This window comes from Schistocerca gregaria, chromosome 11, assembly GCF_023897955.1.
Source record: "Schistocerca gregaria isolate iqSchGreg1 chromosome 11, iqSchGreg1.2, whole genome shotgun sequence".
Lineage (NCBI taxonomy): Eukaryota > Metazoa > Arthropoda > Insecta > Orthoptera > Acrididae > Schistocerca > Schistocerca gregaria.
Genome location: NC_064930.1, coordinates 108112804 through 108129903, shown reverse-complemented (window position 1 = coordinate 108129903; position 17100 = coordinate 108112804). Strand labels below are relative to the sequence as shown.

Genomic DNA, 17100 nt, shown 5'->3' with positions numbered 1-17100 from the left:
ACACGAGTTGCAGACAGTTAAAATAGAAAGACACGTACACATTAGCTTTCAGCTTCACCAGGAAAGGAAACACACATGCATTCCTCCGCAAAAGCAAGCACGCATGACCGGCAGCTCGCACCTTTATGTAACTGTGTGTACAACAGAAGCAGCAATTGGAAGGAGAGGAAAGGATCACACGCTACACGTGGTGGGAGAGAAGATTGCTGTCTGGCACTGTTCAGCAACTAGACTGGCAACAGGTGCAGTGCTGATAGGCTGTGGGGCAGCGATGTGGGAAGGGGGATGAACAGAGCGAATAAGGAGAAAGGCTTTGGCAGAGTGTGGGAGGTACGAGGACAGAGGAGGTGGAAACTGTTGGGTGGAGGGTGTGGGGCAGTAGGTTCATCTACATTTATACTTTGCAAGCCACACAACGGTGCGTGGCGGAGGGCACTTTACCTGCCACTGTCATTATCTCCCTTTTCTGTTTCAGTTGCGTATGGTTCGCGGGAAGAGCGACTGCCAGAAAGCCTCCGTGCGTGCTCGAATGTCTCTAATTTTACATTCGTGATCTCCTCGGGAAGTATAAGTAGAGGGAAGCAATATATTCGATACCTCATCCAGAAACGCACTCTCTCGAAACCTGGCGAGCAAGCTACACCGCGATACAGAGCGCCTTTCTTGCAGAGTCTGCCACTCGAGTTTGCTAAACATCTCTGTAACGCTATCACGCTTATCAAATAACCCTGTGACGAAATGCGCCGCTCTGCTTTGGATCTTCTCTATCGCCTCCGTCAACCCGATCTAGTACGGATCTCACACTGACGAGCAATACTCAAGTATAGGTCGAACGAGTGTTTTGTAAGCCACCTCCTTTGTTGATGGACTACATTTTCTAAGGACTCTCCCAATGAATCTCAACCTGGCACCTGCCTTACCAACAATTAATCTTATATGATCATTCCACTTCAAATCGTTCCGCACGCATACTCCCAGATATTTTACAGAAGTAACTGCTACCAGTGTTTGTTCCGCTATATATAATCGTACAATAAAGGATCCTTCTTTCTATGTATTTGCAATACATTACATTTGTCTGTGTTAAGGGTCAGTTGCCACTCCCTGCACCAAGTGCCTATCTGCTGCTGATCTTCCTGCATTTCTCTACAATTTTCTAAAGCTGCAACTTCTCTGTATACTACAGCATCATCCGCGAAAAGCCGCACGGAACTTCCAACACTATCTACTAGGTCATTTATATACATTGTGAAAAGCAATGGTCCCATAACACTCCCTGTGGCATGCCAAAGTTCACTTTAACGTCTGTAGACGTCTCTCCATAGAGAACAACATGCTGGGTTCTGTTTGCTAAAAACTCTTCAATCCAGCCACACAGCTGGTCTGATATTCTGTAGGCTCTTACTTTGTTTATCAGGCGACAGTGCGGAACTGTATCGAACGCCTTCCGGATGTCCTTACCGCAGTTGAGGCCAGGATAATTTCTGTAGTGGAGAATGTGTTGTAAGATTAACTCGCTGCTGCACAGTTCAGAAAATCTGGTGGTGGGGACGGGAGGGGGCAAGAATCCAGATGGTTCGGGTAGTGAAGTGGTCATCAAAATCAAGTATGTTACGCACAGTTGCACATCGTGCCACGCAGTGGTCTACTTTGCTCTCTGCCAGACTTTGGCTGTGGCCGTTTGTCCTAGTGTACAGTTGATTGATAGTTGTACCAATATAAGAACCTGTGCAAAGATTGCAGCATAGTGGGTATACGGCATGACTGCTTACGTAGGTGGCTCAGCCTCTGATGGGGTAGGATAAACCAGTGACAGGACTGGAAAGTAAAGTGCTGCGGTGGGGTAGTCTGGTTGGAGAGGTTTTGCACCTGGCTCCTCCACAGGGATATTATCCATGTGGCAAGGGGTTGGGATTAGGAGAGGGGTAGGAATGGATTGGGACGTTGTGGAGGTCGGGTGAGCAACGGAACACCACTTTAGTAGGGTTGGGAAAGATCTCAGGTAGGATATCCTACGTTTCAGGGCAAGATTATAGATCAAAGCGCTGGTAAAGGATGTGATTCACCTGTTCCAGTCCACGGTGATATTGGCCAATGAAGGGGGTACTGCTTTGTGGCTAGTTCTCGGAGGTGGTGGGGGGACTGGGGGTGTCACGGGAGATCCCTTACAGACGATGTGTCGAGGATAGTGCCCGTCTCTCGAGGCTTTGGTGAGACCCTCAGCATAATGAGCAAGTGAGTAATCATCACTGCAGACCTACATCCACATCCACATCCACGTCCGTACTCCGCAAGCCACCTGACGGTGTGTGGCGGAGGGTACTTCGAGTACTTCTATAGGTTTTCCCTTATATTCCAGTCTCATATTGTTCGTGGAAAGAAAGACTGTCAGTATGCCTCTGTGTGGGCTCTAATCTCTCTGATTTTATCCTCACGTTCTCTTCGCGAGATACGCGTAGGAGGGAGCAATATACTGCTCGACTGTTTGTGAAGGTAAGTTCTCGAAACTTCGACAAAAGCCCGTACCGAGCTACTGAGCGTCTCTCCTGCAGAGTCTTCCACTGGAGTTTACCTATCGTCTCTGTAATGCTTTCGCGATTACTAAATTATCCTGTAACGAAGCGCGCTCCTCTCGATCAGATCTTCTCTATCACTTCTATCAACCCCATCTGGTACGGATCCTATACTGGTGAGCAATATTTGAGCAGCGGGCGAACAAGTGTATTGTAGCCTACTTCCTTGGCATCCCCAGGTGGCCAGGCTGAACGGGAGGGATTTTTGGATGTGAAAGGGATGACAGCTGTTGAAATGTACGTACTGTTGACGGACGGTGGGTTTAATGTGGACAGAGTAGTGGATTATCAGAGAGGAAGGAGTAAACGCCCAGGAAGTTGGCACCCTCGGTTGACGAGGACCTGGTGAAGCAGATGGCAGAGAAGGTGTCATGTACCAGCTCTGCTGTCATCACTGCATACCTTCTCATGTTGGTATAACTACCAACCAGGAATCCACTAGTACAAAACCGAACAGTGGAAAATTGGACCGTCCTGTGGCACAATATGCAGCTGAACGTAACACGCACAATTTCTATGGTTGCTTCCTTACCCGAGCCCTTTGGATCCTTCCGTCCACCACTAGCTTTTCTTAACTGTGCACATGGGAGTTACCCTTATCACACACTCTCTGCTCCCTAAATCATCTAGGCCTCAACCTACAGCAACCTGCTGTTCCCACATCCCCCACCCGACAGTTTCCGCCCCTCTGCTCTACCACCTCCTCCCTATTCTTGTCTCCTACCCTCTTTGTGTGCCGACCTCTGCCAATGCAACCACCCATCTTTCCCTGCTCCTCTTCTCCTTTGCTCTGTTTTCCCCTCCTCCCTGCCCCATCACCTCCCGACACTGCACCTGTCGGCAATATAGCCCCGCACGCTCCACCACAAAAAAAAAGGGGGGGGGGGGGGGGGCTGACATGAAAATATAAGTGTCCAAGGAATAGAAAAGCAGCTGAAATCACTCAACAGAGGAAAGTCCACTGGACCTGACAGGATACCAATTCGATTCCACACAGAGTACGCGAAAGAACTTGCCCCCCTTCTAACAGCCGTGGAAGTCTCTAGAGGAACGGAAGGTTCCAAATGATTGGAAAATAGCACAGGTAGCCCCAGTCTTCAAGAAGGGTTGTCGAGCAGATGCACAAAACTATAGACCTATATCTCTGACATCGATCCGTTCTAGCATTTTAGAACATGTTTTTTGCTTGTGTATCATGTCATTTCTGGAAACCCAGAATCTACTCTGTAGCAATCAACACGGATTCCGGAGTCAGCGATCATGTGAAACCTGACTCGCTTTATTTGTTCGTGAGATCCAAAAAATATTAGATACAGGCTCCCAGGTAGATGCTATTTTCCTTGACTTCCGGAAGGCATTCGATACAGTTCCACACTGTCGCCTCATAAACAAAGTAAGAGCCTACGAAATATCAGACTAGCTGTGTGGCTGGATTGAAGAGTTTTTAGCAAACAGAACACAGCATGTTGTTATCAATGGAGAGACGTCTACAGATGTTAAAGTAACCTCCAGCACGCCACAGGGGAATGTTATGGGACCATTGCTTTTCACAATATATATAAATGACCTAGTAGATGGTGTCGGAAGTTTCGTCCAGCTTTTCCGCGGATGATGCTTTAGTATACGGAGAAGTTGCAGCATTAGAAACTTGTAGCGAAATGCAGGAATATCTACAGCGGATAGGCACTTGGTGCAGGGGTGGCAACTGACCATTAACATAGACAAATGTAATGTATTGCGAATACATAGAAAGAAGGGTCCCTTATTGTACGATTATATATAGCAGCACAAACACTGGTAGCAGTTACTTCTGTAAAATATCTGGGAGTATGCGTGCGGAACGATTTGAAGTGGAATGATCATATAAGATTAATTGTCGGTAAGGCAGGTGCCAGGTTGAGATTCATTGGGAGAGTCCTTAGAAAATGTAGTCCATCAGAAAAGGAGGTGGATTAGAAAACACTCGCTTGACCTATACTCGAGTGTTGTTCATCAGTGTGGAATCCGTACCAGGTTGGGTTGACGGAGGAGATAGAGAAGATCCAAAGAACAGCGGCACGTTTCGTCACAGGGTTATTTGGCAAGTGTGATAGCGTTACGGAGATGTTTAGCAAACTCGAGTGGCAGACTCTGCAAGAAAGGCGATCTGCATCGCGGTGTAGCTCACTGTCCAGGTTTCAAGATGGTGCGTTTCTGGATGAGGTATCGAATATATTGCTACCCCCTACTTATTTATACCTCCCGAGGAGATCACGAACGTAAAATTAGAGAGGTCAGAGTGCACACTGAGGCTTTCCAGCAGTCGTTCTACCCGCGAACCTTACGCGACTGGAACCGGAAAGGGAGGTAATGCAGTGGCACGTAAAGTGCCCTCCGCCACACACTGTTGGGTGGCTTGCGGGGTATAAATGTAGATGTAGATGTAGACCCCGTTATCGCTTCCCCTTCTCCAGCTACTCCTGACTGCTGCTTCTGTTCTACATAACAGCTGTATTCTGAAAAGAACTGCTGCTCACGTGTACACGAGGTGTGCTTGCTTGTGTCAATCAATGCGTGTGTGTTTCTTTTTCTGAGAAAGGCTCTGGCCGAAAGCTGATGAGTAGGTGTCATTTCCTTGTGCATCTCTGCAACTCAAAGTGTCATCTTTACTGTGAGTAGCAACCTACCTCCTTATACTATTCATATTCCAATGTGGAGTTTCCACTGTTTGAGAATCACGTATTTGTTGTACCGAGAGTACTGTGTCGGTTTCAGAGAATACATAGCACATATTTAAGAGAAGTGTAAGTATACGTATTCGAGGGAGATACATTTGAACATTAACGAAAATTCCAGGACAGAACAACATACAAAATAACAGAAAAGCAACCACTCACACAAAGCTGATAGATGTGTGGTGCATAACAGAAAATAGTATGTATGAGGGTGAGTCAAATGAAAACCTAAAATTCGTAATAACAAATCGAAATTTTGCACCGTTATCCTGTAAGTTGGTAAGCGTGCTACAAACAGCGTGCAGAATGGCCTGTAGGTAGCAGCATATTGCAGATGCACACATACCGTCTCAGTATCAGCATAAAGATGGCCGCCCCACTTGCGACTTGCACCAGGGGAGAACAGCGTTCTGTTATTGGGTTTTTGCATAGTGAAGGTGTGAAACCTATTGAAATACATCGACGAATGAAGGTTCACAGTACGGTGATGCACATTTGCCACAGCAGCAAGTCTACGAATGGAGTAGGAAGTTCACAAATGGTGTGACTCCAGTGGAAGATGCTCCTTGTCCAGGTCAGGCACAACGAATTGTGACTCCACAGAACACTGCAGCAGTTGAAGCCGTAGTGAAGGAAAACTGCCGAGTGAAGACTGAATGCACTGCAGCATGTTTACAGATTAGTCATGTGTCAGCACACCACACTGTGCACGATGTGCTCAAGTTTCACAAAGAGTCTGCAAGATGGGTGCCACGGCAGCTGAGTCCTGAAATGAGAGAACTACGTGTCGATGCTCGTGAAGAACTTCTCTGGCACTTTGAACGAGAAAGTGATGGCTTCCTTGCAAGAATTGTTACTGGGGACAAAACCTGGGTTCACTTCCACCAACCGGAAACGAAGAGAGCGAGCAAGGAATGGCGCCATTCCTCATCACCAAAACCAAAGAAGTTTCTAACAGAACCATCAGCATGGAAGGTTACGCTGACTCTCTTTTGGGACTAAAAAGACGTCGTTTTGGAGCATTACATGCCTAGAGGGACCACTGTCACCAGTGCATCATACACAGATCTACTAAAAAATCGTCTCAGGCCTGCAGTCAAATCAAAGTGATGTGGATTGCTGTCAGCAGGTGTGCTTTTGCAACGTGACAATGCAAGGCCCCACACTGCCCGTACAACAGTTGCAACAATCACAGACCTACATTTTGAGTGTCTTCCTCATCCACCACACTCACCAGACCTCGCCCCAAGTGATTTCCATATGTTTGGACCACTCAAAGACGCAATGGGAGGAAAGAAGTTCTGTTCCGATGAAGAGGTACGCCACACGCTGTACGAGGTGGTGTGTGGACTGCCACAAGAATTTTTTCCTAAAGGAATTTATGCACTTTGTAAGCACTGGAGGACATGCATTGAGCGTGGGGGAGATTATGTTGAAAAGTGATACAGCTTTGCACCACTTCTGCACAATAAATAATATTTTTAAAAAAATATTTAAGGTTTTCATTTGACTCACCTTTGAATTCATATTACCTTTCAAACTCCTGCTCTTTTGACTGCAAAAACTCACACATTTACAAACACAATCACAAAGAACAAAATGCACACTCAGAGTGCTCTCATGAGACTAATTATTGACAGAGTTGTCAAGATAGGAGAGGACACACGAAGCAAGGAGTGGTAGTGAGATAATGCTGAACGTACAGCATAAAAAAAAAAGAGATACACATCCTGTGTAGGAAAGAAGTGGGATGTACCGCTGAGAGAAAGGAAAAGGTGATGCGAGGCGGTGTGAAAGAGATTAGTGGTGGTTTAGGCCAGGTGGCAAGGGGAGAGCACAGAATGTGTTTGCGAGATAATTGCCACCTGTGTAATTCAGAGTAGTCAGTGCTGGTAGGAAGTGTCCAAAACATCTGTGCTGAAAGGAGTACAGCATTCGGAAGCAACCATTTTCTATAAGCTACAACAAGAACTTAAAAGTCTTAGTAAAAATCTTTGCACTTTCAAGTCTATAATGAAGAATTTCTTCAGGGCTCACTCCTTGTAGTCTGTTGTGAAAAAAAATGTTATGCTGTTGATTGCACTAACATATACCCAGCAGCTTGACACCTGCACAACATTCATGTGAATTTAATTTTATTTATTTTTAACTTTTGTGGAAATGGAAGAGGATGTAGATGAAGATGAAATGTGAGATACGATACTGCGTGAAGAGTTTGACAGAGCACTGAAAGACCTGAGTCAAACAAGTCCCTGGGAGTAGACAACATTCCATTGGAACTACTGACAGCCTTGGGAGAGCCAGTCCTGACAAAACTCTACCATCTGGTGAGTAAGATGTACAAGACAAGCAAAATACCCTCAGACTTCAAGAAGAATATAATAATTCAAATTCCAAAAAAAGCAGGTGTCAACAGATGTGAAAATTACCGAACTATCAGTTTAATAAGTCGCAGCTGCAAAATACTAACACGAATTCTTTACAGACGAATGGAAAAACTGGTAGAAGCCAACGCCGGGGAAGATCAGTTTGAATTCCGTAGAAATGTTGGAACACGTGAGGCAATACTGAGCTTAAGACTAATCTTAGAAGAAAGATTAATGAAAGGCAAACCTACGTTTCTAGCATTTGTAGACTTAGAGAAAACTTTTGACAATGTTGACTGGAATACTCTCTTTCAAATTACAAAGGTGGCAGGGGTAAAATACAGGGAGCGAAAGGCTATTTACAATTTGTACAGAAACCGGATGGCAGATACGAGTTGAGGGGCACGAAAGGGAAGCAGTGGTTGGAAAGGGAGTGAGACAGGGTTGCAGTCTCTCCCTGATGTTATTCAATCTGTATATTGAGCAAGCAGTAAAGGAAACAAGAGAAAAATTCGGAGTAGGTATTAAAATCCATGGAGAAGAAATAAAAACTTTGATGTTCGATGACATTGTAATTCTGTCAGAGACAGCTAAGGACTTGAAAGAGCAGTTGAACGGAATGGACAGTGTCTTGAAAGGATGATATACGATGAACATCAACAAAAGCAAAACGAGGATAATGGAATGTAGTCGAATTAAGTTGGGTGATGCTGAGGGAATTAGATTAGGAAATAAGGCAGTTAAAGTAGTAAAGGTGTTTTGCTATTTGGGGAGTAAAATAACTGATGATGGTCGAAGTAGAGAGGATATAAAATGTAGACTGGCAGTGGCAAGGAAAGCATTTCTGAAGAAGAGAAATTTGTTAACATCGAGTATAGATTTAAATGTCAGCAAGTTGTTTCTCAAAGTATTTGTATGGAGTGTAGCCATGTACGGAAGTGAAACGTGGACGATAAATAGTTTGGACAAGAAGAGAATAGAAGCTTTCAAAATGTGGTGCTACAGAAGAATGTTGAAGAGTAGGTGGGTAGATCACCTAACTAATGAGGAGGTATTGAATAGGATTGGAGAGAAGAGAAGTTTGTGGCACAACTTGACTAGAAGAAGGGATTGGTTTGTAGGATATGTCCTGAGGCATCAAGGGTTCACAAATTTAGCATTGGAGGGCAGTGTTGAGGGAAAAAATCGTAGAGGGAGGCCAAGAGATGAATACAGTAAACAGATTCAGAAGGATGTAGGCTGCAGTAGGTACTGGGGGATGAAGAAGCTTGCACAGGATAGAGTAGCATGGAGAGCTGCATCAAGCCAGTCTCAGGACTGAAGAACACTACAACAACAACAAGTTTTGTGATGTTAATATCAGGTTCCACAACCACAGAGATGTGCTCTACAATCTAGTCCTATACCACCAGACACGTAAAATAATAGTAAGCAAATCGATATGAATTTAGAACCAGATTGTCATTAAGACTTACGACATCGACAACCTGAAGGCGCAGAATTACGAACTGCTCCCACTCAGTCGCTCTCGGTCTCGTCGTCTTCCGTGATCGAGTCCTCGCTCTCGTCACCGCTGTCGGGCGTGCCGGGGTTCAGAATGACGTCGTCGACAGCTCCCTCCGCAACACCGTCGCACCTCCAGTAGTCATCCTCGACAGCCCGCACCTTCCCGCAGTAGCCCTCCCAGTCTGCGGCAGTAACCCTCTGGAAGGCGGCGGTCACGATCTTCTGCAGCTCGGCGAACGACAGCCCTGGGGCCGCGTGCTGTCGGACGTACTTCACAACTTTTTCCCACGCCAGGTCGGCTGCACTCAGTCCGCGGATGTTCGGCGGCAGTCGGACCACCGAGTGGCCATGTACAGAAGCCATCTGGTCGACAATGTAGGCCTTACGAGAGCCGCCATTCGCCCGAATCAACTCCCACAGCACGTACTTCATCATTGTCTCATCGCACGCGACGCCCCTCCTGCGCAACCACGTCACCATGTGCGACTTCGGATCGTACGCGCAGGGCGCCGGGTCGGCCCGCCTGCAGTGGTGTGGAGCACCGTCCACCACGACGGTAGACTCTGGCGGGAGGTTAGGCAGCACGCCCGTCTCGAACCACTTCTCGAAGTCGGCGGTGCCGGTCCACTTCTTTGCTGAGCCGATGTGGAACGACAGCTGGGCCCCTCTGACGAACCCCTTCTGGGATCCGACGCTCCACACGACCAGCGCACCGCCACCGCCTGGAGCTTTTCCGTCCCTGCACTTGCCGCAGTTCAGACCCGCGTCTATCCACGACTCGTCCAGGTAAAAGATTTCCCTGCCGACTTCCCTCGCGTGCTTCATCCGCACGATGAAACGCGAGCGCCATTGCACCAGACTGAACCTCTCCAGTAAGAAGGTCCGCCCGTCGTCTTCTTCGACCTTCCTCCAGACGAACCCCATCGATTTCAACCTCTTCCTCAGAGCGGCGCTATCACACTCCAGGCCCGTCTTCTCCCGCAGGGCGGACAGGAGCTTCCCCAGCGTGGGCACCGCTTTCCGCACCACGTAGAACTCCTCGATCGTCTCCCTCAAGACTCGCTCGTCGAAGTCGTCAATTTTTTCATCGTTTAATTTCCTAATTGAAAGAGAGGAGAGAAATTGTTACAACACTGGGCACTGCAGAATGTACTGATTTTTTAAGTATGAAGAATTATAAAAGTATTTAGAAAGTGTAGCTGTTCTCATTTAAGGAGTACAAGTCAAAAGGTAAGTTCCAATCTTTTACGTTTTTTAGTATGTATATCAGCACGAGGGCACGCAATTTGTATCGTTATCAGTTTTGACTTATTACCAAGTCACCATTAGACATAACAATCTGGAACCGTCCCAACTGCTACGACTGCACTCACTTTAATATTTAAATCTTTTCTTTCCAGTCATTATTCACTTTTCTTACAGATACCTAAGTAAAATATATCTAAAAACAAAGATGATGTGACTCACCAAACAAAAGTGCTGGCAGGTCAATAGACACACAAACACAAACATACACACAAAATTCAAGCTTTCGCAACCAACGGTTGCTTCTTCAGGGAACAGGGAAGGAGAGGGAAAGTCGAAAGGATGTGGGTTTTAAGGGAGAGGGGAAGGAGTCATTCCAATCCCGGGAGCGGAAAGACTTACCTTAGGGGTCCTTCCCTTTCCTTCCCTCTTTCCTGAAGAAGCAACAGCTGGTTGCGAAAGCTCGAATTTTGTGTGTATGTTTGTGTTTGTTTGTGTGTGTATCGACCTGCCAGCGCTTTTGTTTGGTAAGTCACATCATCTTTGTTTTTAGATATATTTTTCCCACGTGGAATGTTTCTCTCTATTGTATAGACACCTGAGTAATATGTACATAACATTATGTAACATAGTGATACATATGCTGTCCAGTGACATTAATGTGACCAATACATATGTTAGACATCAACGTGCATTGAAGTGTAAGATGGCGCCGGGTAAAAGTGTACAAATTGCCGATCCCGCAGTTCCAACGAATTTCGACCGTAATAAGTGCAAAATATGTTCGAAAAGAGTTATACGAGGTATTCTGTGTATTAACTGTAATTACTGGTATAACGAAAAATGTGTCAATGTTAACCTGAAATACTTTAACAGTGAAGAACAGTGGACATGCCGCCAGTGCATCATACAAGCAACTGAATCCAAAGTAAACAGTACTCGAAAAACGCAGGATCACATAATTACGTCGTTGAAACAAGAAATAATGGACCTCAACCTGAAGCTTGAAAGCCTACTGGTGAAGTATCATGAACTATTAGTGAAGTGTAATGAACTTGAAGTGGCAGTAACCAATAAAACCATGAACAATGAATTCGTTATCTGCACACCAAACGTAAATATCAATAACAAAAACTGGCATCTGATGGGACAATGTACTACGAGAAATAGTCAAGCCGTAAATCGTGCTCAGAATGCAATGCTCAGAAATCATGTGTTGTCTAGCGCCACATGTGATCGTAGCCCTGTAAAATCTGCATGTAAACAAACTGCAACGGAAAACAAAGCTAATGTGGGGGTACGCCTACGTGAAATGGATCCAGAAAGTGATTTTAAAAGTGTGACTACTGATAACCGCCGGGTGCAAGATACTAGCAAGGTCAATTTACAGTCTAACTTTGCACAATATCTTACGCAAAAATTAACCTAAAGTGAACAATCTGCCACAAAGTGTATGAATAATACGCTGACGAACATAATCTATCAAGCACCAATATATGTGCAGGACAAAAACGAAAGAAATTCAAGAATGTTACATAGCAAGAAAATCTCGGAAAACATGAAAGTACTAATATTAAGTGACAGTCATGGAAGAGACTGTGCTCAAATATTGCAAGACAAACTAGGGCCCTCATACCAGGTAAAAAGCATAGTAAAACCTGCACCCCACTAAAAGAAATGATAAAAAACGCAGAATATTTGACAAGAAGCTTCGGTACATGTGATACTTTGATGGTAATAGGGGGTTCTAACGACATAGAAAAACCTCTCGATCTAATGTTGAAGCATGTGGTAGAACCATTGGAATCAATACTCGCTCTAAGTCACAAAATTATTATCCATCCTATACCCAGGAGATATGATGTTCAAAATTTAAATAGTAAAATTAATACTGCGAACCTCCACCTGATACAGGCTCTGAATTTAGCTAAACATCCATACAAAAAAAGAATTGCTGTGAACTTTGAAATAGAGAGAACAGCCAGAAACCACTTCACAACACATGGCTTACACCTAAACAAATGTGGCAAGGAGATTATCTGCAAGAGACTGGCCTTCCTGATAACTATGGGGGACAATAAGAAACCAAAAGTCAGAAACCATAAACAGACGCTAATAAGCAACTGGATAAAGACAAACAAGATGGGAAATAAAAAGAGTAATAGTGACCATACTGCGCAAACTACACTAGACAAATGGGTCACGAAGTCACAGAGACGAAACACAAAAGCCCCTGACCCCCCAAATAGGTCAGGAACCTGAAAGGATAAGTAATGTGATGGTGAACATTATCGAGACATCCCTCCAAAACGTCAATGTGATGCTTCAACAGTGTGAAGTGCATGTGGATACTTTTCAGGCACACCTGGAAGATGAGACGGCTGCAAAGAACGACCAACAGAACCAGCACGACCGCTCAGAAGTCAACATACCTGGAATACACCACAATTTAAACTAAAGGTCAGTGACACAGTAAATACACTCCTGAAAATTGAAATAAGAACACCGTGAATTCATTGTCCCAGGAAGGGGAAACTTTATTGACACATTCCTGGGGTCAGATACATCACATGATCACACTGACAGGACCACAGGCACATAGACATAGGCAACAGAGCATGCACAATGTCGGCACTAGTACAGCGTATATCCACCTTTCGCAGCAATGCAGGCTGCTATTCTCCCATGGAGACGATCGTAGAGATGCTGGATGTAGTCCTGTGGAACTGCTTGCCATGCCATTTCCACCTGGCACCTCAGTTGGACCAGCGTTCGTGCTGGACGTGCAGACTGCGTGAGACGACGCTTCATCCAGTCCCAAACATGCTCAATGGGGGACAGAGCCGGAGATCTCGCTGGCCAGGGTAGTTGACTTACACCTTCTAGAGCACGTTGGGTGGCACGGGATACATGCGGACGTGCATTGTCCTGTTGGAACAGCAAGTTCCCTTTCCGGTCTAGGAATGGTAGAACGATGGGTTCGATGACGGTTTGGATGTACCGTGCACTATTCAGTGTCCCCTCGACAATCACCAGAGGTGTACGGCCAGTGTAGGAAATCGCTCCCCACACCATGATGCCGGGTGTTGGCCCTGTGTGCCTCGGTCGTATGCAGTCCTGATTGTGGCGCTCACCTACACGGCGCCAAACATGCATACGGCCATCATTGGCACCAAGGCGACTCTCATCACTGAAGACGACACGTCTCCATTCGTCCCTCCATTCACACCTGTCGCGACACCACTGGAGGCGGGCTGCACGATGTTGGGGCGTGAGCGGAAGACGGCCTAACGGTGTGCGGGACCGTAGCCCAGCTTCATGGAGACGGTTGCGAATGGTCCTCGCCGATACCCCAGGAGCAACAGTGTCCCTAATTTGCTGGGAAGTGGCGGTGCGGTCCGGTCCCAGGTCGACGGGCACGTGCACCTTCCGCCGACCACTGGCGACAACATCGATGTACTGTGGAGACCTCACGCCCCACGTGTTGAGCAATTCGGCGGTACGTCCACCCGGCCTCCCGCATGCCCACTATACGCCCTCGCTCAAAGTCCGTCAACTGCACATACGGTTCATGTCCACGCTGTCGCGGCATGCTACCAGTGTTAAAGACTGCGATGGAGCTCCATATGCCACGGCAAACTGGCTGACACTGACGGCGGCGGTGCACAAATGCTGCGCAGCTAGCCCCATTCGACGACCAACACCGCGGTTCCTGGTGTGTCCGCTGTGCCGTGCGTGTGATCATTGCTTGTACATCCCTCTCACAGTGTCCGGAGCAAGTATGGTGGGTCTGACACACCGGTGTGAATGTGTTCTTTTTTCCATTTCCAGGAGTGTATGACTTCCATCCTCCAGAGTAAACCCCACTCAGACCTGCAAATCTATTATCACAATGTCCAATCCTTGATGACTTAAGCATTTTGCTGACCAGTGAACTCAGTGATATCTCAGTAGTATGCCTAGCTGAGCACTGTCTCTGCACTGATGTGGTGAAGCTAATCTCACTACTCAACTTCAAATTGTGTGAACACTACTCCAGATCAAATGATGGACATGGGGGAGGTTGCCATCTTCATCAAACAACACACTGAATATAGCCCACTTCCGACCCTAAAGGAAATAGGAACAGATGAGATCTTTGAATGTGCAGCCATAAAGCTTACAGATCTAAATCTAATTGAAGCTACAATTTACCGTCCCCCCTCCAGTAGTATTAATGATCTTCTGTTCCAAATGGACTTGTTTCTATTCAAAATAAGTCAGAGAAAACAGGATGTGATTATATGTGGTGACTTTAATATAGACTTTCTCTCCCACAACAGAAACAGGGAAACATTGATTAACATTGCAAAAACTTATAATCTGCATGGCCTTGTAAACGAGCCCACTAGAATAACACCCACATCAAAGAAAGCTCTAGATCAAATTTTTGCAAATAGAAATAAACTCTAGAAGTATACAACGCAGGATTCAGCGACCACCAAGCTGTCATTCTAAAGGTCGATGTTAGCAAAGATACCTCAAACCCAGTCCCACCTAAAACTTTATGAAGCTTTTTCACCCAAGAGAACTTGAACAAGCTAAATGCCCTCCTTTGTAAAGAAAAGTGGACAGAGATGTACACAGCCAATGATGTCAACATGAAATTCAACATATTTCTTGACAAAATGATCCACCACTTTGAAGAGGATTTCTGCAAAAACCAGTAAGAATAAATAATAATAATAATAATAATAATAATAATAATAATAATAATAGAAACAAGAGTTACACCAGCTATAAAAAGCTCTCGCAAACCTAAAAGAACATTCCACATGTTATGTAAACAAAGTAGTGACTTCCGTCAACTAACAGAATACTATAAAAACTACACATGTATTCTAAGACGAGTGATAAGACAAGCAAAAAGGATGCAGAATGATGAGTACATTGACAAATCCAGCAATAAAGTAAAAGCAATGTGGAATATCATAAAAAGGGAAAGAGGGGAAATGAAAGCTTCACACACGAACATAGAAATCAAACTCAACAATGAATCTATATCTAATTCCGAAGTTGTGGTGAGCTCATTCAACAATTTCGTTACAAGAATAGCTGAAAAACTGGTCCAAATTAATCCTAACACAAATTACCAACCAGCAAACCAAAAATATCACACATGTGCAGAGACAATTTTCATTATCAAAGTCACTGAAAATGATGCTGCAAAAGCCCTCAGAGAGTTAAAAAAAATTCATATTCAGCTGGAATTGATGGTATCCCAGCAGCTGCAATCAAAAGTTGTGAACACACAATTGCTGAACCATTAACTCACCTCTGTGACTGTTCTTTCCAGGCAGATATCTTCCCTGAAGCTCAGAAACTTTCTAAAGTAATTCCTGTCTTCAAAAAAGGTGATAATAAAGATATGAATAACTACAGGCCTATCTCAATCTCATCCTGCTTTTCTAAAGTTTTTGAAAAAATAATGTCCAAAAAAATGATGGACTTCATTAAAAAAAAAAAGATTTACTAAGTTTAGCTCAACATGGGTTCAGAAGCAACAAATCTACTGAAACTGCAGTATATGATTGCATAAATACGCTTTTAGAACTGTTAGATAGAAAACAACCCATAACAAGCATATTTCTGAATCTGTCAAAGGCTTTTGACACTGTTGACCACAAAATATTACTGGAAAAATTAGAACACTACGGTATCAGAGGAATTGCAAACAACTGGATTGCTACATTCCTAACCAATCGGATGCAGAGTGTCAGCGTGAAATATACTAATGGACAGAGCAACTCAATAACTGAAATACTATCAAGTAATGAAACTGTAAAGCAAGGTGTTCCACAGGGCTCAGTACTGGGACCCCAATTTTTCCTCCTGTATATTAATGACTTCAGCCTGAATGTTGATGCACACAAAACAATAATATTTGCTGATGTTAATATCAAGTTCCACGACCACAGAGATGTGCTCTACAATCTAGTCCTATACGACCAGACACGTAAAATAAAAGTAAGCAAATCGATATGAATTTAGAACCAGATTGCCATTAAGACTTATGACAGGGGAGAATTCAGAGGCTGTGCAAAAAGCTGTGAACTTGGCTACTGATCAACTCAGCAACTGGGAAAAAAATCAACAGATTAACTATCAACACCAAAAAGACAGCTTCCATGAACTTCCACACAACACAATATACAAATTCCTCTCAGCCATTTGTCACTATAAATAACCAGTCAATAGATACCGACACTGTTTTCAAATTCCTAGGTCTGTGGGTTCAAGATAACCTGAAATGGAATAGACATACAGGAAAGGTAAATTCCAGGATTTGTACTGGCTGTTATGCACTGAATGTACTGAAAACATGTACTAGCCTGAAAACATTAACCAATGCATACTACGCTCATTGAACGACTGTGGGGAACTGTATCGAACACCTTGTGGAAGTCGAGAAACACAGCATCTACCTGTGAACCCATGTCTATGGCCCTCTGAGTCTCGTGGACGAATAGTGCGAGCTGGGTTTACATTAGGATACTATAGGCCTACGTTAATATATGTTAACAATGTTAAATGATATTTTCCGACATCTGCAACACACTGTGTACCGTCAGATCACATGGAATAAATAAATAAATAAAAACCATTCACAGAAGGCAAGGGGAAGAACTAGCAGTGGAGTGGAGCTCCGAAAACAAA

General features: G+C 44.7%; 1 protein-coding gene across 3 annotated transcripts in view; it reads right to left on the bottom strand.

The window, feature by feature from the left end:
• LOC126295356 (uncharacterized) overlaps positions 1-17100 on the bottom strand; it is a 150899-nt gene that overhangs the window by 32353 nt on the left and 101446 nt on the right. For all 3 annotated transcript variants that reach the window (XR_007552465.1, XM_049987827.1, XM_049987828.1), the window contains one exon: positions 9129-10258. Coding sequence is in view for 2 of the 3 variants with exons in the window: in XM_049987827.1 (XP_049843784.1) it covers positions 9172-10258 (1087 nt within the window). In the remaining variant the exon portion in view is untranslated. The remainder of the gene's footprint in view (positions 1-9128; positions 10259-17100) is intronic.